Source organism: Psittacula echo (assembly GCF_963264785.1).
Source record: "Psittacula echo genome assembly, chromosome: 5".
NCBI lineage: Eukaryota > Metazoa > Chordata > Aves > Psittaciformes > Psittacidae > Psittacula > Psittacula echo.
In genome coordinates this window covers 68,822,651-68,843,949 of record NC_137739.1, presented here as the reverse complement: position 1 = coordinate 68,843,949, position 21,299 = coordinate 68,822,651, and the positions used below count along the sequence as shown (strand labels likewise).

The window sequence follows — 21,299 nt, the reverse complement described above, 5'->3', positions numbered from 1 at the left end:
CAGCAAGTTCTTGCTTTTTCCTTTCAATGCTAGCAAATTCCTTCTGCAGGTCCTTTGAAGCATCAAGACTGTCCTGAGACACAGTTTACAACACAAGTTATGCACATATAGCAAGTAACATATTCAGAGCCGCCCAGAAGACTCAAACCTGTTAACACAGAGCAGTCGGTTCAAAAAAACCTGACTATTAAGAACAGTTCACGATATGTGATATTTTCTTCTTCATTGAACCATCTGCTTTACCCACTTCCATTTGTCCCAAAGCAGCTTATTGCATGTTGCCACTTTCATCACAGAACCATGTGGTAATTGGCACAACCTGGGATGACTGATCAAGGCAGATACAGCACTAGGGTTTCTGCCTTCTAGCTTAAGTGATCCTGTTTTGAGAACATGAAAAGCTGGAATGTTTGGAAATATGTGCAAAGGAGGGAAAAAAACCCCAAAAAAAGGATATTGCAAATCTGTTCCCTTTTTTTCCCCAAAATGCAGTGAGACAAAACATATTTCTGTACTGCACTGTCTGCATTTATAGTTGCATCCTACATTTCATTTTTAGGGCCTTCCTTCCTTCTGCCCACACACAAAGATGACTAGTCCTCAGCTGTTTCCTCATCACACCACCACATTACAGAAGTGGAGAAGAATATGGGATGCTCCTTCCACCAGGGCACAGGGAGAGTGTAGCTATGACTCCTTTCTCATATTGCTCTATGTCCAAATGCAACCTGAATTACAGTTGGTTTGAGAAGAGATTTAAAGTGTTTGGGAAGAAGGATGTCACACTCACATTACCTACTTGAACAGATTTTGCATGCTGCATTTTTACATCATCTGTCGACAAAAATAAACACTTCTCTATTTCCAACAGTTTCTTCAAATTGGCACCTGCCTCCGCCTGCATAGCATCAAAGTGGATTCTGAAAGGTCCACAAAAAGGACAGTACATTGAAGGGGTGAGTCTTTTGTTTTCATTAAGTTAAAAAATTATTGCAAACAGTAACATCTCTGCAAATGAATGTAGAATTAATCATCCAACCCAGACCCTGCTTTTGCAGTAGTACTCTAGATAAATCCTTTTTGGTGTCCTCAAACCCTTATTTAAGAAAGAATCTGTGCTATCTCTTTGTGCCAGATAAAAAATACTGGATCAGCAAAACTTGTTTTGTTTCTCAGTGTCTCCAGGTGTGAGCAGCATTAGAAGAGTCCCTTGCAGGGTTTACATTGTGAACAGTTCTCCACATGTCAACTCTGTAAGTTTGACCAAACTAGAAGGCAATTACTTAAAACCCAGCACATTTATATCACTGACCATCAAGATTTAGTTTCAGGTAACAAAAGTATTTCCATGATGACACAACCCCAAAATAAATTCATGTTTCAAAACAACATCCAAGTTAAAATCTGCACAGATAATTCAGAAAAGCCGTAATATTTTCTGTTGCATTACTAAATAAAAATACATTTAGGAAAAAAAAACCAAACAAAGCAGCTACTTAACAAATGCTAATTCATTTCCAGGTTTAAAAGTTACCCCTGCTTCTAGATACAAGGAAATCTCACACATTGCAAGGTTTCTATGAATTCATAGCAGGATTTAAAGATGTTAATTCTGATGCTATAAATGTGGATTCTGATTAGTGTAATTTAACATATCTCTCTGTGATTCTTCTGAGCTCAACAGAAAGAGCTGGCAGTAGACTCATGAGGCTTTCAGGCACATGGGGGAAAGTATGCAGAAACAGACTTTATTCTTCTTACCCAGATATATTAAAAACTTGTGTTAGAAACTTGTGCTAGAAACTCAGGGACTCCTGAGGACCACCATTTGCTAGTAAATCACCCCAGTCATTCCCTCCTTACACCAGCTCTGCGAATGTACCTCCTGATAGGCTTGCACATGAATATGACTAAGAAATTTCAGGGAAATTGCACGTTTCTATTACATTATGTGTAAGAATCTGGTCCTTGAAAATGAGGGGGTTCACTATTTTTGCAGTTTTAGTAATGGACCATCCAAAATAAAAATCCATATGAAAAGTCTTAACCAGATTAACTACAAATCTCAACATTGTTTGGTGTTAGAAAGGAACCTCTCCCGCAGCAGAGAAGTCCTGTGACCTTATTACAGCATCATAAAATGACTCAGCTCCTTGTTAGCTTTAAAGAGGTTGGTAATTCATACATGACAAAAACAAACAATAATGTCCTACCCTGCTGCCTTGGAAACAAAGTCAAGATCTTTGGGAAGCTGCAGCAGATCTCTGTGGTTCTTTTCAATCTCCTAAAATTGAAGTGAAAAATGGTTACCTTGCACAGTCAGTCAAAGAATGTGAGTTTTTCAGCTGGACAACATCATGACTGAAAATTTAACACTTCAGTTTTCATTCTCATAAGTGTAGGGATAAATTTCGTCTCCTTCATTCTTTTTCTCAATTTGGCATGCAGAGGGAGTTAAAAAGAAAGCAAAAGGTCCTTTAACTGCTCAAGTATCCTGTATGCTGCCACAGTGCACAAGCTGACCCGAGAATTTGTCTTCATACCACTAAAATTAATTTCATTTGACAGATGAGTTCAGAAGAAATGTCAACACAAAAGAAAAGCTGGAGAAGAAATGATAGAAAACAGCAAGCAGACATGTTAAGTGAACTTGAGACAGGAAACTTAGTGTTAACTCTCTAAATATTACTGCACATGGATTTGATCCCACCTGCACAGAGAGATGTGGAGAAGTTTTCAGTGTATTTCAGGCACAGAGGCTCACCTCCAGATACCTACAGGAGGGTGCTACTTAGGCCAAAGCCCCTTAGTTTCTGAGGGATAAATATTTGAGAAAAATGCACACAGGAACAATTTCATAGTTTCATTGTACCTCCAAAATATAATGAAGCAGAGTAATGTGGCTTTGGTTTGCTTTTGTTTCTGTTAGTCTGAGCAAGGCACTAATCTTAAAACCTCCAGCATCTCCAGTGTGATGCCCCTAGAAGATACAGAAAAATATTCCTTCCTTTGGTTTCCAAGTCTTGCATTTGCATTTTCTGTTAATCTTTAGAAATACAGCAATTAAAGAAATCAGTTTACTTACATAGTTCAGAAAGTTTCCAACATTAAGAATCAATTGGCAGAAAACTAGCAGTCGGTGACTGGTAAGAAGTGCTGAAAAATAAGAAGAGAGACATTTTCAATAAATTAAATTACCTGAAACAGGATTTTCCTTAGGTTTGACAGTGGCGGTAACAAAATTCTTATCCAAGATTATGTCAAGCCATCGTTATGGATTTGGAAATACACCAGTACAGAAATAAATCAGCTGAATGGAAGTGGAATGAGTAAGTTTCTATTGTGACCTCTTCTCTGCAAATGGATGGAAAACTAGTTTTCCCATCAAGTTTTGAGTATAGATGTGTCATCTCTGCAGCTGCTTATGAGGGAGAACTGCATATGAAAAAGTGTATAAATTTGTGAATGACTACAGCCCCCATTTCCAGCATATATTGGTCTAAGCTAAGAAAAACAAAGGGCTTTTTGCCTCATTTTCATACTTAGAGCGATAACCAGAAGCTGTGCATTTTAGCAGGAGAATCACAGTATCACAGTATGTTAGAGATTGGAAGGGACCTCAAGAGATCATCTAGTCCAATCCCCCTGCCAGAGCAGGAACACCTAGATAAGGTTACACAGGAATGTGTCCAGGCGGGTTTTGAATGTCTCCAAAGAAGGAGACTCCACAACCTCCCTGGGCAGCCTGTTCCAGTGTTCTGTCACCCTCACTGAGAAGAAGTTTCTTCTCAAGTTTAAGTGGAACCTCTTGTGTTCCAGTTTATACCCATTACCCCTTGTCTTATCATAGTTTGCCATTGAGAAGAGCCTGGCTCCATCCTCATGACACTCCCCCTTTATATATTTATATACACTAATAAGGTCCCCCCGCAGTCTCCTCTTCTCCAAACTATAGAGACCCAGCTCCCTCAGCCTTTCCTCATAAGGGAGATGCTCCACTCCCTTAATCATCTTAGTCGCCCTGCGCTGGACTCTCTCCAGCAGGTCCCTGTCCTTCTTGAACTGAGGGGCCCAGAACTGGACACAATATTCCAGATGCGGTCTCACCAGGGCCGAGTAGAGGGGAAGGAGGACCTCTCTCGACCTACTGACCACCCCCCTTCTAATACACCCCAGGATGCCATTGGCCTTCCTGGCCACAAGGGCACAGTGTTGGCTCATGGTCATCCTGCTGTCCACTAGGACCCCCAGGTCCCTCTCCCCTAATCTGGGTCAAGAATAAAGCTTTTGGAAGAACTAGAACAGAAACCCTGATCCATGCAACAGGATGGACAAGGGACAAAGACGAACAGTTGGGGCTGCAGTGCACTACTGATTACAATGCAGTAAAGAGAAACTATAACACTGACACCAGACAGCCAGGTATAGCCAAGTTTTATGTTCAAGCATAAACAAGTTTTGAAGTTTAAATGTTCAATAGGAGGTCACTGACTCTCAAACTATTGTTCTGAAGCAAGAATCCAAGAGCAACTTCAAGAAAGATGACTTAAAACTAGAACCAAGGATAATTTTGAGTGGAGGGGGGTCCTGAAACACTGGTGAACATCACTTGGGGCATCCATTTTGGAAGCCAGACCAGATTCTGGTATGTCACTGAGGCCTGCTACACTACAGAGTACTGGACTGCGACCAGTGTGCACTAGAGGAAAAACTGGAACCAATTTATTGTTACAGACAAAAATCTCCACTACACATCAAAATTTGACCTATATTCAAACAGAATCTGGCATCGACAGAAAGGAAATTTCCTTCCTCTCTGCAGAACCACTGATAGGAGAGAGGTGTGTGTTATTCATGTTGACAGAAGGTTGACTCCAGAGCAGGACAGCACAAACTGCAGTTCTGCAAAATGAATCCTAGAAGAAGGAATCTGCAGAATAATTTTTACATTCATGACATATTCAGCAATTAAAAAGTTAATTTTTATTGGATTGTAGCATATGGTACCACTGATGCTTTTCAAGTAAAAGAGAGGCTTACTACGACTGTGCCTGGGCATAGGCATAGCACTGATGCACTTACTTTCACAGGCTGTCCTGATGGCTTGTGCTTTTGGCCACAGACACTCCAGCAGAATTTTTGTTTCCTCACAAATCAGCATACATTCAATCCGCAACTGATAGCTAAAAGAGATCAGCAGAAAAAAACCCTAACCAAACAACCCCACAAAAACAAACTTCGCATGCCTGATTAATTGACTTGTGTTCAGCCCATTTTTAGGCAAAGCTCAGTACTAGCATTGTTCTCTTTAGTGCTCAGACATGAGAACTGGATTATAAATAAATCAAACACATATTTCCAAAGATGTCCTAGAAACAATTGTCTCCTCTTTCAGAAAGCAATGTTGCACTGACATCTGGCAGTGACTTCCTTGCATAACGAAGCCATAATTTTTTCCAGTTCCTAGGCAGCACTAGCCAGGATTTTTGTTCCTCCTTTTAACTTCTCAAACAGAAATTAAAAATATTTTTGCAGTGATATCCTTTAACAATAGTTATGCCTCACCATGGATTAAAGTTGTGGAAGAGCCATCAAAGCATTTTCTAAAGTACTTTTAAAGGTAGATACTAGTTTTAGACAATTAAAAGCCCCATTTTCACTGTGAAATTTTTGAAAAAGCATCTCTGGTTGTAGCATGGCAACCGATCAGATTTATGGAGGGCTATTGCTATGAATTACAACATATCAACATGTTTTTATGAACAGCATAAAGATTTCTCTGTGTATACCTCATCTGACTGGGTGAAAGTACAGGCACTGCTGTGATTCACTCACAGGTTTGTGGGCTCTCTTTGGCAGACTGGAATCTCTAAACCAGTGGTGCAGTGAATCAGCAGGCTTGTGGTAGGATTCAGTATGCAACTTCATGCCATACAGATAGTTACTGTACACCAGTCAAGAGTTTCCTCATATCAAGGTTAAATTAACTGTAGTTTGCCAAAGGTGTCTGAAAGCCTCTTCAGCTTTTGGGAAGGAAAAGTTTCTCAAACCAGCTCTAGAAATAGCAGTCAGATGATTTATCCTGAAGACTGAATATCAGGAACATATTTCTAGCACAGGAAACAGAGGTCTTAATTCTTACAGACAAATCTTACAAGAACCACACTCAGATTGAAGACAAGGAAAATTTTGCTTACCTAGGAACTTCCAAGAGATGGAGATAAAACTGATCTGCATTTGCTAATTCTGTTTTTTCTTCTTTGAAAGACTTCAGGCTATTTATCTAACAAGGAATAAAACAGTATAATAACCAATAAATATTTCTGGTGCCTATTGCTTCATACAAGCATGAAGCTGGCTTTTCTGAACCTGTTGTATGCACAGACAATGGGAGTAAGGCAGATATACAATAAATTTCATAAATAAACTGGTTTGTAAGGGCAAGCACATAGGTTTTGTCTTGACTGGAAGATCATCTGCATTTGTACAGCATCTTGTAGGATGAATCCCTGATCCGTAGGCAGGGATTCAGCAAGCTGCAGTGCACAGAAGTCCAGCAAACCTTTTAAAAAGAGGTACTTTCCCTTTGTCCTCATTGAAACCTGCTCTGAAAGGCTCTTTATTCACCTAAGTCCACAAATGCTAATGTACTTCATCCATCTAATTAAAACAATGGGAGTAAAGAACAGCACCTGATCTACAGCAGTGTTGAGTCTTCCAACAGGCTGTTGCCTAACCCCTTGTGAAGAGGCCAGTCTGTTGCTGGGGCAGATTTCCCACCACTCTACCTTAGAAGATCATTGACTGAGATGGTGCAGGGGGGGTGTGGATTCCAGTTGTAGCTTCTTGCTTTTGTAATGCAAGTGTTTCAAGCTGAGCACAAAGCACACTGAACTCCATCAGAATAACACACTTAATAGATACCTCATGGTCTTCAGGCAGCAGTTTAAGTAGCTGCTTCAGTATCTCAGCATCCAACTTGGAACTGTCCCCTTTCTGAATCATGGCAGCAATCTCTTCATTGGAGCTGTATGAAAGATAAGTGGTGTAGAGCAATGGTGTAGGGAGGAGTAACATGACAAACAGAAGAGATCCAAATCTCTCAACTAGCACTTTAGGAGTAAATGAAGTAATTTTTATTATACCTGCCTCACATTACATTTTGGATCTTAGTCCTCAGAAGTACAGTGTAGATATGAAAAAGCAAAGGATTTTTTTAAACCTAAGTAATATTCCTTATAAACTACATGTGCTTTCTGGGCTTTGTTAATCTTTACACAACAAACCCTGAAGGCTCTCCTTTTCCTGTGGGCATCCAGTGTCACTGAGAAAAGATTTACTTTTGAATTTCTTCACTGCTTGCAGCAAAGCCAATGCTAAAACCAATGGCTTTCCTCCTGCTTAGAAGTATTTATAAAGATCCCAGAAGGTTCTACCCCAAATCCTTTCTTGAAACTTAGACAGACAACATGTCTTTCAAATGGGTCCAGACTGCTCTGGTTTGATCTCTGGAGAGCTTGTTTCCTGGTAGCTACCAGGGCTAACAGAGGCAGTACCCGGTTGCAGAGCAGCTTCATCCCACATGAGTGCAAGCAGGGCTCAATTCTTGGATCCCACAGTCACTAGCTGCTCTCAGGAGAGCTTAACTGCTGCCCGGGGAATCATGCAGAGAGAGGAAATAGCAACTGGATTAGATTATGCACAGTTCTTACCCACTGAGACGCAGTTTGCAATGGGAAAATAATAATATAAAAAATAAAAATATTCCTCCGACTGATTCATATTTATTCTTAACACGAAGAAGCTTCTAGGCTGAGTTTCTTTTTGAAGCCCTCACAATATGGGCCATTGCACAAAGAGCAGGGAGAGTGCAGAACATGTTGCAGTAGTTTCAGAGAATCTAGGAGTAAAGATATGTTGCCAAAAGCTAGAACAGATTCTTTTATTTTGTTTGTTTGTTTGGTGGTTTATTTTTTTTCCCCCTCCTTGTGAGGACTATGACTTGGTAAATTTCCATTTGTTTAATTATAGAAACTGTTTCCTATTTATAGAAAATCCACAGATATAAACTATACACCATATTGGAGCTGAACCCCTGGAGATGTCTCTTTAAAATCAATTAAATAACTTGAAATTTCCAGTCAGGAATCTTCTCTAATGCTTGCTGCCAGCAGTTGATATTTATGTCAATAATAGCAAAGAAAAGTATGTTTTCACATGATTTTGCTGTTAATTGTGACTATTGTGTCTTTAGGAATTAGTGGTCCATTTTAGGTCTAATAACAATTTGAGATGGGGTATTAATTGTCTGGAAAGAGACTGCCACATCTCATTGGTTTATTGTTTGTTATTTGTTTTGGTTTTTTAAAAAAATAAAGGAAAAGTTTGACTCCTTGCTAAAGAAAGATAAAATGTAAATGTAAAGTATTTCTGCCAATTTTATCTCATTTAATGTCTCAATAAACACAGACACATCAAATAAGTAATTCACATGGTACTCTCCAGATCTTACCACTTAAATTGCTTCAGAAATATACTCAGAAGGAGGCTTTTTTTTGGACCTATGAATGTAATCTGTGGAGAGAGGAAGAAAAAGACTATGAGCTAGAAATACACTTACCCTGATTTTAACAGAAATTTTAGAGCTCTTGTTTGTAGGGCAAGATTCATTCTTCATAATAACATTATCAGCACTCTTCCTTCATAGAATGGCTTGGAAAAGACCTTTAAGATGATCAAATCCAACCATTATTACCCAGGACTGCCAAGCTGATCAAACTCAGAGCAATTCGAAACAGTACAGGTCTCTTTTAGAAACAGAAAGAGGCAAAGGGATAGAGAAGGGAATTGATTTGTCTAGAATATTCCAATTGATTAGAGTTAATATTGAAATTCCCATGTCCCCCTTCTCTCTGATGAAGACCTGTCCCCCAGTGGAGTTACTTCATGTTTAATTCTAAACCTCTCTAGTGCTTCTTTTAGGTAATCTCAGGAAATGATAAAAATATTTCAAGCTTTCTTATTATGAATTATTGACAGCAATAAACAGTGAATAAGCTTTTAAATTTCAAGGATTTTGCCTGGCTGTACAAAAAGCGAGCAGTCCAAGTACCTCTTTTATTTTCTTTACTTTTGGACCCATTTTCTCCATAGGTGCTGTTGGCGAGACAGAGAAAAGTATCTCCAAGCTTGCATAGTCAGGCTCTACAAGCTCCTTGCTGCTGCTTGGCATCACAGCCCACATGGAGCGGCTTTCTGGAAGAGAGAAGCACAATGAAAAACAGATGCAAGACACTCACCAGTGATGTGCCAGGAGTTCATTAGGAAGAACCACAGGGCATGACTGTTCAACAGATCTTTCCACTCAACACAAGAGTATTTTGTAATCTTCAAGACGGACCACAGAGGTAAAGGAGCACTTTCAAGGCAGTGTGATTTGTGGAAAACACACTTTAGAAGATTAATGAAATAGGACATTAATTAGTCCTGGACAAATGTTTATTATTTAAGAGTGGCAGCTCCCACAGATAGCATCCCAAACGTTTGAAGGCTAATTAAACCTGGAAAACTATTGCCACCTTCGATTCACTGAAACAAAGACAGCAGATAGATTTAATGGGCTGCTTCAAATTCTCTCTGCTTTTGCTGACTGGTTACACATTGCGCAATTGTGGTACCCAAAAAGGGGATGTTGCATCCAATTAGGTAAATGTCTCTCTTTGCAAAAGACAGGGACTCCTAAGCCCAGCCTTATTACCAGAATCATCAGGAGCCATCTGAGTAACACGTGGCACTTCAAAACATGAACTGGTCTGCAACATCTTTAACAAAGGATCTCACCTCCTTTTTCTTTAGGAGAGACTGCCACAGTGGCACTGGAGACATTGGGGATGAATCTGAATTTAGATCTCTGCACAAGAGAACAGACTATGGCTCAAACCGGTTGTGTTTTGTTTTGTTTTGATTTTTTTACATGCATGTTTATATAATTTATCATAGCAGCAAGTTCTTATTCCCTGATGTCAAGGCCTAGCCCCTCAACAGTACTGTATTATTTGGATGCGAAGTAAATGAACCAATCAGCCCAGGGATAAAAAGAAGCACGTACGTCTCACCACATCAGAGGGGAGCTTCTGCCAGTGAAACGTCTTCATCCTCAATGTTGGCGTCTTCTTAGGGTGAGGTTGCCCCCCATAGCCACAAGTAAGATGATTGCATTCAGGATTGCTGCATGGCTGGAGAGGTGGGAGTGATGGGGCATTTATGCCAGGCACAAGAAGTGGTGGAAGAGGCACTTTATGCCCAGGGGGTAAGGGTGGAGGGGCTGGCAGCTGTGTTAGCGGAGCTGGCAGAGCAGATTGTACTTGGGAAGATGAGGAAACACCTTGCTGGGAAGGTGATGTGTTCCCTGGACATAGCTGCAGCTTCCTGGAAAGGCCAGTTGGAGAAAGGCTCAGGTCTGCACTGGGGTTCTCCTCTTCCAAGTCCATATAAACTTGAATACATTTGTTTACCTTTTGAATAGATCTTCTAGACACTCTTTTGAGGTGATTTGGGCACTGCATGCTTGATAGCAGGTTCTCTGTGGCTTGCCCCAGTCCCATTTTCCTGCTCTACAAAACAACAAGATGGTGCATGGATTAGCAAAGTTCCTCACAACTGCTAGCTCCCACAGAGAAACTGAAATAACAGTGACCTTCTCATTAAGGTAATAGAGGAAATATTTTTATCTGCTTTGCAAGTGACATATCATGGTGCTTTCAGCTGCAGTTAAGTCAGGAGCAAAGCAGTACTGCTGGTTATAAGACTCCTTTTTGAATTCTCTTGATCCTTCTGCTTTCTTGTGACACTTAAAGGAAGGAAGAACAAATGCTATCAGCACAGTAAATTTCTACCTGGTTGCTTTTTTTCCCTTGTTGCTCAGCCATTCAGTGGGATTTTTCTCCTGAATGGGTAAATAGATGCCTCCTATGGAAGTTGCTATAGCAGTCTACAGATGAAACTTCTCAAACAGCAAGGTCACACTTGTTCCTGAGAAACCATGTTACTACATCTTACCTTGAGTGCAGAAGGGTGGGGATTTTGAGAGAAACTCTCAAACTAGCCTAACAAATAAAACAAGCTACAGCTGAGGAGGACTCAGGCTGAGCTGCTTAGTGACCACGCAGGGAAAGGATGGGTGAACATTTTAATGAGTAATATGGTTTTTGCCCTGCAACCAAATTTTCATCTAGGATAAATCTTTACATTTGCACTAAGACTATACAGTTTCTCTCAGAGTCTCTTACAAAAGACTGTGGAAGTCCCCATGTTGTAGGTATGCCCAATTTTAAGCATGGAAGTGGACCAACTGAAGTTAGTAAAGTACTTGCTGACTCAGAACTTGGTTTTGTTTGCTTGAGTGAACAAACCTTTCTTTTGCAAACACTTGCATTTCTTGTGGATGAACCGTGTCCTGGGGCACTTAATTTCAGTAGCGGCAGTTGTCTTCTGAATTCTCTCTTTATCTTCTATAGCAGTGGTCATCACCAATGGTAGAAACACCACATGTTAAATGGGGAGCAATGAGCAGACCATCAAAACTTCAGAAATGACACAGTGGGTGCAGCCTTTTTGGGGCGGCATGTAGACAGGAACAAAGACCCTTGTCATCCTAGCCCTTGCACAAGCCTTTAACAAAACACAGATTAGTAGCATCAGCAGCTTTAATGGCGTTAACTGCATGGAAACTTTCAGTTTTACCTTTAGTGTATGATCAGGAAGTAATGTTTATGTTTCCAGTGGACTAGATACATTGGGAAAATACTTCCCTAGTTAATAGTTATGAATTACCATTTTCCTCCTGACACGGCAATTTTAAGTAATGACTTAATGCAGAAAAAACCTTTTTAATGAAGATGCATCTCTAGTCCATCATACAGCTCTAAAGCATCTCCTGTAATTTGAAACAGCTTAATTTTGAAACCTAGCAGTTCATATTGATGTCTCCAGCTCTTACAACAGCCTCAGTAAAATTGTGAACCAGTGGATCCAAGGCAGAAGAAAATAAAAAATCTTTTGATTTGTGTTTTAAATCTTAATTTAGTAAGAAAGACCTACATAAAAAAATAAATATTAAATCTACTAGAAAATAACACTTGATTTACATACAAAGTGGAAAGTTAAAATAGCTGAGCCAAAAGCCTATCACAGAAAATGAGCATTAACTATATTTGCTGTTTACATGAATTAATATGTTGGCTTCTGTAAATATTTTTTTGCACAAATAAGCATTAACACTTCCCCAAAGGTAAAGCGGGCTTACCTTTAATTTATACAAACAACTTAATATATCCCCTTTAGGACTTCACAGTCTCTAAACTTGTACAGATGTCTGTAATTACTGTAGCAGGACAAGTGAGGGATTCAGCACTATGAAAGAGCCTAATGAGAAATAAGCCACTTTACACTAGAAATATTAAAAGTAAAATGAGTTGATTTAAAAAAATCTTATTAAAAGTAATCATTTTAGAATTCTGCTGCTTGTTTATTTTAATTAAGCTCTTGGAGGAATCACTAAAAGACTATTAATTAGGCAGCTCTTTTTTTTATTCAGAGCGCTCTTCTGAATTGCTACAGGGGTTGTGGAAAGTCTTGTTTTTAAAAATCTTAACAAATAAGTAATACAACACAAGAAACACAGCTAATATACCTTGAATGATAAATAGGCTTATAATAATGTACCTCCAAAGATTATACTTTAAAGACCCTGTAGAGAAATCCATGCTCTTAGGAAGAGTAAAGCTTTGGAATAGCATCAAGGCAGCTGTAACTTGCATTGCTGATCATGTTCAAATAAGCTTGTGGGTATATTTGAAAAACAAAACAAAATTTCTCCTTAGAAAGTGCAAAAATTCACTTCTGGTAAATATACACGTATATACACACACATATCTCAGCTCAACCAGACAAGGACTAGCATACTGCAGAAAGCTCCAAAAGCTCAGTAATTGGCTGGCACCACTTTTGGCAGGGCAGGGAACAGAGATTGACTCAATGCACCAGCCCAATTCTGATGATCCAGTTGAAATCAATTAACTTGCAATTAATTATGAAGCTGTTTTCAGTGCTTTGCTACTCTACCTTTAGTGTTAGTGGGAAAGCTGCTGATGTTTGAGGACTGTTACAATACAGGCTTTCGTTTCCATCTGCTTACTGAGATGCTGAAAAATAGGCATATTTTTCATTACCCTGGAAAGAGAAGTATGTTGATGGCATAGAGTTTAGATTTTTAAGTCAGATCTGAAGAGCATCTTACCTCTTGTGCCATGTAAGCACTCTCATTGTTTTCATTTCTGTTGTTGCCAATGGGCTGATGTGGGGCTGTGTTATTTTGCAAAACTTGATTTTCTTTGTAGCTGGAAGTTCATTTATTGGTCATTATTATGCTGGAAACAGGGATCTCAGTGAATGCTTCAGAAAACCTGGTTATTTCCCCTTGTGTGCTATTCCCAAAGGGTTTTTTATACATCACTGTTTCTTTGAGAGAAAACAATGGGTAATTATTACTAAGCATACAGGACAATCATATGCTTAGGTGCCTTATAAACTATGTGGAAAATATAGGGCTTTGATGGATAAATTCTGGTGAATCATAGGTCTTCCCCATTCCCACAAGAGAAAGGGAACTTATCAAGTACTTATTTTATTCTAAACTTTGTCGGTTTTTTAGTATTGAAATAAAAAAAAAATATAATCCCCACAACAAAACAAAAAGTAAAACCAAAACCCCCAGAAAACTAACCCTAAAAATCCATCTCATAAACACATGTGAAGTCTGGTGTGAAATACTTGGAACAGACTTACGCTGATGTCTTTCATAGCTTCATTTTATCATATAACCAATGCTTAGTTAAGGAATATGCAGTTATTTGGCAGCTAGAAACTTGTGGCGTTCACAGCCTGGTTTACATACTGGACTCCATGTGCAATTGCTGTAATATACTAGAAAAAAATCTTTTTTGAGGTCCAGACTCATTGTTGACTTAAATGACCAAAGACCTGTTCAAGTAGCTGCAAGTAACGTTGTTTTTACCAGCAATTAATTTAGCCTTGCAAACACTGAAAAATCTTCAGGATCATGAACTTTATTTTAAGGTAAAAATGGAGCAAAACTGCACATCCCAGTCGAACATCTTTCTTTGACCTGCTTTGGTTCTGTCCCTCTGTTTTTCTTAGTCACTTTAATGTAAGCAGAGCTGCTCTGGAGTAATAAATTATAAATGCTGTGCTTCAGCCTGCATATTGGGATATGATTGAAGAGATAATTTAATATAGTTTTCACTGTTTTGTGAAACTGAGATGACTATGAAACAAATATGATTTTTCACTGAGATGACTATGAAACAAATAACTGGCAGTGGCTCAAAATAACCCATTTTTTCATAAACTCTTGAGGGCAGTGGAAAGATAATGCCAAGCACCCTCTCTTTGATGGCCAAGGTAAGAACACAGCAATAAAATTTCTGGCTGTGTGGAAAGTGCTGCTCTCTCTAGGTAGAAATGGGGGATGGCTGAAAGGCCCAGAGAAGTGGACACCTGCTGAAGCAAGCAGTCTGCAGAGCGATAGCAGGTAAGGTTCCCTAGGTAACACCCAGAAAACCTGTTTGTTCCCAAGTCTTGAATCTCCAAATGATGTTCCTATTGACAGAACAGTGGGGTACGGAGGAGGAGGCTGGCTGCTCATTGCTAGCCTGGGCCAGCAGAAACACAGAGGTTGCAAAGTTGCTGGGAAAATAGGTTTAATACTCAGATTTTTGAAGCCTGGGGTCTAATCGGAGAGCAGAGAAGCCAGACTGAAGAGCAAAAGGATGATGCTTGGGTGATGTGCTCTGAGACACAAAAAGAGGAAAAAAGAAATGGGAAAACCTGTAAATGTGATAGAGCCAGTCCTGCAAGTCAAGCCTGAGGTGGGTTACATGATTATCCAGGAAATGGTGGGGCTCTGCCTGCTTCTGCCAGCCGGGAATGGAATTTCAGTTGACAAAGGGCTGTGCTGCTCTGTGAGGTCTCCTGAACTGAAGCTGCCCATGCGTCTGCTCTCAACGCATCTCTGCTTTTGTTAGCTGATTCTCAATATGCTAATGCCAATGCTTCGGTTAAAATAAACCAGTGATTTAATTCTTGATTTAACTTCCAACTTAGTCCAGAAAAGTTTTCAATATTACAAGGATAAGTCCTGTTAAGCAAAGCAAAATAAGCTTTAGCCTGAACATTAGTCTAGCCACAGTGAGTTACCATATAAAGGCATAGTTCTTAAATGTACCCAGCTCTTCCACTTGATTCATGTTTCAGCACAGTATCACACTATAGATTCAACAAACATGGATAATTTTAAATTGATAGCTATGTACAAAACTATGATACAATGTTATTACAAAACTTAAGAAATAAATCTCTGAATTTTGAAAACACAATACTGCACATTCCCAGTTTTAAAGCAAAAGTAACATGAATCTACACATTCTACAGCTTGGACATGAAGAATATTGAGTGCAAGCAACTGACAACAGAATTCAAACCCAGAGATTTACCAAAGGATAAGCTGAAATGTGTCTGATAAAGCACTCTGGAAAACCTCTGTTGATTTAATAAGAGGAACTGGGGCCCTGGATCTCTGAAAGTTCATGGATGCATCTGTGTGTGTAAGAAGACTGGAAGACTACTGATGTGCTTCAACTTAATTGCACATAAGAATCATGTAGAACCAGACACTGTTTATATGGCCATATGCTTACTAAAATACATACTTTTTTCTTTTTCTTTTTTTTTTTTTTTTTTTTTTTTTTGGTAATTTTTTTTTTCCCTGTAGCCAATTTCCCTGGGTTTAAGTGATTGAGAGTAAAAATACTTCTGTCTGATCTGGGTCTTGTATCTGGTCCTATATAAATCATCAGTGGGCGATGAGAAGAGGGAGTTAACATGCTTCCACCTGTGATGGTACAGACACTGCTTAATTTACATCCTACTTTAGTTGAGGCACTGCTATTTTTAAGATTTTTCTGAGGGCTAAACTCTGAGGTCCTTTCTTGGGCCACACTTGGCTGTCGTTTCAAGTGGAGCTTGGCCTCAGAGCAGGTTGAAAGATTTGGTTTCCAGGGCAGCAAATGAGAGCTCTGACCCTTTCATGTCATCATGCACAGAACTGGCCCTCAGCCCCGCGAGCGCCCAGCATGAGACATGAGGCGAGGGGTCCAAAGTCTCCAGGGAGGCTCTCTGAGTCTTGGGAAGGGAGCAAAAGGCTGCACGAAGAGAAGCAGTGAGTCCTATTGGGCAGAGGTGACAACGGTGATGTTTTGGCGATGCAGAACCTGGCTTCTGCGAAGCTGGCAGCGCTCTTAGGACAAGTGAGTGGTTCTCTAGGTCTCTGTTATTTCTTCTGCCTTGTTGAGACGCCTGCAGGAGGAGGGGAAAATGCAAACTGTTTGTAACTATAAGACAAAAGCAGTATGGTTTTGCATGTGCGTGTATCTAACGATCAGGGTGCTATTAGAGAAATCAGACTCAGGTTCCTCCGATAACCTCAACCCAGGTAGAGCTAAATGTTTATGTTCCTAATAAAAGCTTTGTGTTTCCAGAACTGATTCTGATGTTCAAGAGTTTGGGCAACTCTGCTTTTAAGCTGGGTGCTAGTTCAGTCCAACAATATGAGTCTTGTGTTTTCCAAGCAGAATATTGGAATACACTTCTAGGTATTAAATTGCTGAACTTACTAAACCTAGAGGATTTAGCAGGACTGTCAGAAGGATGGGGCTGCACACTGTCATTTTAAAAGTCTGTCTCACTCATAACCAAAACAAATACCATTTCTAATGACAGACATGAAGGCAAAGGCTATACAGGAAAATGAGCATTAGCTTGGCTGCATTACCATGGTCTGTAAGAAAACTGCTCACAGACAATACTGAGTCTGCAGAAGCGGATGTGAAGCATCTGTTCTCTAGTATTAAAAGAAAACAATTTAAAAGAAAAAAAGGAAAACCTTGACCCTCAAATCCTGATGTGTCTGTGAGAAGAGGCTGATGTCCTACTGTGCCATGTATTTGTCATAGCTGCTGATAGGCAGTATTGTTTCCCCCTCCCGCCCTCTGCCTCCGCCCTTACCAGACTGTGGTCTTCAAGCACTGGCCTATGCCCCCAGTTTGGTTCGTCCTTTTATTTCATAGGGAATAAATCAAGTAGATTTGTGAACAGGGAAACTGTCAAAGCCTGGTTGCTTACGGACTTGTGCTTTCAAGACTTTTGTTTCCCCTAACCTTCCTAAGTGATATAAAGACGGGAGGAGAGGAAACGGGAGCTGCACAAACAGACGTGAACATTTGTCTGTAGGAATCCTCTGGGGTTTAAGGCAAGGGAATTCAAAAAGCACCTCCCCTGAGTTCAGTCATTTGTGCAGTCCCTCCTGGGTTTGACTGTCAGCTTTTGTTAAATGATCCTTCTTCAAGCTCCTTCAGATTTGGTAGGAAATGAGTTCAGATGTTAACGGGGCGCACGCAAAGAGTGACACCAGTGCCTTGATACCACAGGAAAACCAGCTAAACCATTTCTTTCAGGAATACAGAGGTAATGTGGGATACCACTCTTTGGGTGTAAAAGCTGACATCTGAAGAATATTAATATCAATACAGAAATTGCTGCATAACAAGATACAGTCAAGGTGAGGCAAGAGCTCCGTAGCTGATTATAACAGTGTTTTACTGCTCTGAAATATTATTTCACAGGCCCTTACTCTGCTGCTGTTACAGAAGCTCTAAAAACTGGTAAGGGGATTGAGTCTTAATCCTTGCAGCTGGATCTGCACAAGAAGAAAGAAGATTCCTACGACTTCACTGAGACCCAGCAACTTCCACATCCAGCAAATCCACCAGAGAGAAATATCCTGTACCAAAAGAGAACTGGTGCTGTGACCTGACCAGACCGTGTGCTCGGGACAGAAAAGAAAAAAAACAAATCATGTAGAACGTTCTAGAAAAAATAATGATGGCAGCACCCTAGGCTTGCTAAGTCTGCCGTGTCAAGAGGGCCAGACTTGAGCTGCATCTGAGTAAGGAAGCTAGAGATTTAAGAGAAGCAAACAGGTTTTTGTTTCGGCTAACCTTTACAAGTGACTAAGGATGGGAGGAGAGGAACAAGGGAATTGCAGGTTTCAAGGTGCAGCTCGTCACTGCTCTCGGGGCACCAAAGCACTGGGGGGTTCTGCTGACGCAATGCAGCTGTGCTAGGTGCTGCATTTCGAGGATGCGCTGGAACTCCTGCCTGTCTCAGTCACCTTATAAACATACTGTTTGTCCACGCATTCCTCTGTGTTGCTTTCCTATGTCTGCTAAGGAGAATGCAGAGCTGTCTGTGTCTGGTTTTTTTTTTTCAATTTGGACTGTTTTGAGCCCTGCATGTTGGAATCCCTGTGCTTAAAAAAAATACATAATCTGAATTATGCTTAACTCACAGTTTCAGCTGCCCTCCCTGCGCATGGGTCCTGACATACTTCTTCCTTATGCTTCACTGCTACAATTTTCTGCTCTTGCAGTAAATCTTCCTTAGGACTTTTAAACCAACAGAGCTATTTCCCTTTTCCGCTTGATAGAATCCTGCAGTACATCACAGAAAGGGCCAAGAGGAGGGCAGGAGTAGTTGGGACTGTAACTACCTAGTTAGTATCTCATTTTCTCTTGCTAGCAATGATGCTCCAGGTGAAGGAACAAAAGCAACCCTGTGTGGAAATCCTGCAGAGATTCCTCAGTTCTGCCACCCCAGGGGCTGGGGCCGCTGGGCTATGTGGGAACAGGGCTCCCAGCTGGGCCCTCAGCCCCAGGCACTGGGGGAACTGGAGAATAAATACATTCCTTTCAGGAAACGAGACAGAGGGAGGTTTGACATTATTGATTCAGCTCACAAGAGATGCTCATCAGCATGGAAAGGACAAAACGTAACTATGCAATTTCAATACAGTGGGTATTTCGATTGTTTATTTTTCTTGCTTTTCTTTCCACTTGCTGTAAAAACAGGCAAAGTTTTGCAAATGAAAATCTCACTCTGAAACTCCCCAAGTTTTCTTTTGAGAGGCAATTATACGTTGCCAGCATCAGTGAAGGATGCAGCAAACTTGGTACACTGTTTCACTAGAAATTTGGTTACCTGCATTATTTTTTTTTGGTAACAAAAGCCAAATGATTTACTCCCACCCCCATTCCAGAAAGCTGCATGAATGCACATAAGAAGCATGCACAGCCTGTTTGCTCCAATGGACTAGACTGAGTGCAACTCTAGAACTGAATTTAGCTTTGAGTGGGAGTTGGTGTCTTGCCCCAACTAGTACTTCTCCCAGGGTTCAGTGTTCTACTCCCTTTTCCAGGTACCTATATTTAAACAGTGCTATAGGAAGTGACCACCTGCAAGCAAACCAAACATTGCACTTTGCAGGAAGTAAGTACTGAAATTGCATTTTTACAGTTTTTGAGAAAATAATGGGATCAAAGCAAAGACTCTTTATCACATGAAGCTGGATTCACTTGGTTAGAGTAATGACTTTTAATTATCTGCAGGGAAAGGTGGTTTGGTTGCTGCTGACGCAGAGGACAGACATGTGGGCTGTGACCCTGTGTCGAGGGGAGATCAGCACTGATTCCACTCAACGCAAGATCAACACCCTGGAGAGGAAAAATCAGAGTAACAGATTTATTTTACATGTATTTGTGATTAGACACAAGGACAAAAAGCTTAGCTGATACGCTGAATACTGATTAGGTCTGTAAAGTCCCAATGCTGCGGTTAGTTCACGTAAAAACACCTTTGCGAGTTTACATACCTCATTGTACCACACAATCTTTTTTTGTTTTATTATCTCCAGTATCAGTCTCAACCTCTGCTTTTAAACAAAAGAGAGACACTAAATACATCTGATTATGGCAAGGCAAATATTACAACAGGGAACTTTTTATGATGAAAACATTGTCTAGTAGCAGAGAGTTTCCTAAGATGCTGTCCCTGGATGCCCAGGGAATCCTGTGGCTTTTGGGGGAGTCAGTTCCTTAACCCAGAAATACTAATTTCAGATGTCAGGAAAGCATCACCACGTGGTTCCATGCTGGGAGCGTGGGCTGCTCTCATTGCTGCAGCTCCTGCTGCCTTGTGTGAAGCAAGTTTGGGAACCACTGCTCCACAGAAACCACTTCTGGTCTGTGAAAGTGGCGTGTTTAGAAATGTAAAAAACTACAGCTCCAGGGCATACTGGCATTATAAGGTAAGTCCCTCAGTGGTAGATACTCATCTTTCTGAGCAGTGGGTATTCAAACCCCTCTTTCCTTTCTCCTTCACTTTCTTTGGAAGGAAAACCATTCAAGATTGATAAAAAGACACTTCCACCACTCTTCTGCCCATTTGTTTGACCCCAGGATCTTGCAGAAAACAGGCTTTGGACAGTATATTGTCTTTCTAAAGGCTGACAGACCCATATGTCCTCCCTGTGAGACACCTCTATTTTAGGATTCAAGTACCCACCCAAGGGTGGCTTCAGCTCAGTAGACTTTGAGGGACTTGGATGCACCTCCCAGGTTTGGGACCAGCAGTGGATGTCTCCCACGAGGCAGAGACCTGGGTGGCTCCATGCCTCCTGTGGCTGAGCTCTCTCCAGGTACCAGTGGGGCAACCCAGTGTGAAGGACTGATTTGGCTGGCCAAATCTGATCCTTCACAGAAGCATCAGCAAGATCACCTTTTTAATTGCTGACTTTCTCCCCGCTTCCTGCAGCAATGATTTGAGGGTCACAGGTTCAGGATCCACCTAAGTCCCCCTGTGGCAGGCTATCAAGTGACCGCAGGCAAAATGTTGTTGCAAGGAGGCTTTAGGAGAGGAAAAAACAAACAACTCCACTGGCAGTACTGATGTTGCTGCCTTTATGTGTTTGTAAGTAGTTGGGAGGGGGTGATGGCTGATTAAGTACGCAGTATTAACTGCTCTTAATCACTGCTTTGGAGTCTAATGGGGCTCTTGTTTGCACATAACCGTGCCTTGTAGCTGTCTTTAGCACACTTGACAGATGTGCTTATTGCCATCTTTACTGCTTATGTGTAATGGGCTTTTTAATTATTGATTCATCATTACCCTTTTATGAACTACTTGTAAATGCCACAAGAATGAACCATGCCTGTGTTTTTCTTTTTCAGTCTCTTTCAGGTTTAAAAAAATAACAGCTCCATGAACCAGTGTGGCTCTAGGGCAGGGGGCACTGGACCTTGAAGTGGGGATGAACAGATGTACACAAA

At 40.6% G+C, this 21,299-nt stretch overlaps 2 protein-coding genes and 1 long non-coding RNA gene across 10 annotated transcripts in view; all 3 read right to left on the bottom strand.

Annotated features, from left to right (window-relative positions):
- Positions 1 to 2: 2 nt before the first annotated feature.
- On the bottom strand, positions 3 to 9,821 carry LOC308221242 (inverted formin-2-like; the record flags this gene model as incomplete). Its single annotated transcript, XM_080618228.1, has 11 exons — positions 3 to 73; positions 796 to 920; positions 2,214 to 2,284; positions 2,873 to 2,980; positions 3,086 to 3,156; positions 5,083 to 5,183; positions 6,198 to 6,283; positions 6,925 to 7,027; positions 8,513 to 8,574; positions 9,113 to 9,255; positions 9,758 to 9,821. 11 exons carry the CDS (start codon positions 9,819 to 9,821, stop codon positions 63 to 65), a joined length of 945 nt encoding a protein of 314 aa, XP_080474354.1. The 3' UTR covers positions 3 to 62.
- Positions 9,822 to 10,186: 365 nt separating this feature from the next.
- Positions 10,187 to 11,648, bottom strand: LOC308221742. Its single transcript, XR_013956968.1, has 3 exons — positions 11,412 to 11,648; positions 10,515 to 10,613; positions 10,187 to 10,428 (listed from the first exon to the last, which is right to left on the bottom strand). It is a non-coding gene; the product is annotated as an uncharacterized lncRNA (long non-coding RNA).
- A 528-nt stretch (positions 11,649 to 12,176) lies between these two features.
- Positions 12,177 to 21,299, bottom strand: part of LOC308222312 (inverted formin-2-like) — a 46,075-nt gene continuing 36,952 nt past the window's right edge. For 6 of the 8 annotated variants that reach the window (XM_080620199.1, XM_080620200.1, XM_080620202.1 and 3 more), the window contains 2 exons: positions 19,844 to 19,903; positions 12,177 to 16,434 (listed from right to left, as the gene is read on the bottom strand). In XM_080620199.1, coding sequence (XP_080476325.1) covers positions 19,845 to 19,903 — 59 coding nt within the window. In that variant the 3' untranslated portion in view covers positions 12,177 to 16,434; position 19,844. The remainder of the gene's footprint in view (positions 16,435 to 19,843; positions 19,904 to 21,299) is intronic. The other 2 variants (XR_013957106.1, XM_080620198.1) reach the window with 2 other exon arrangements.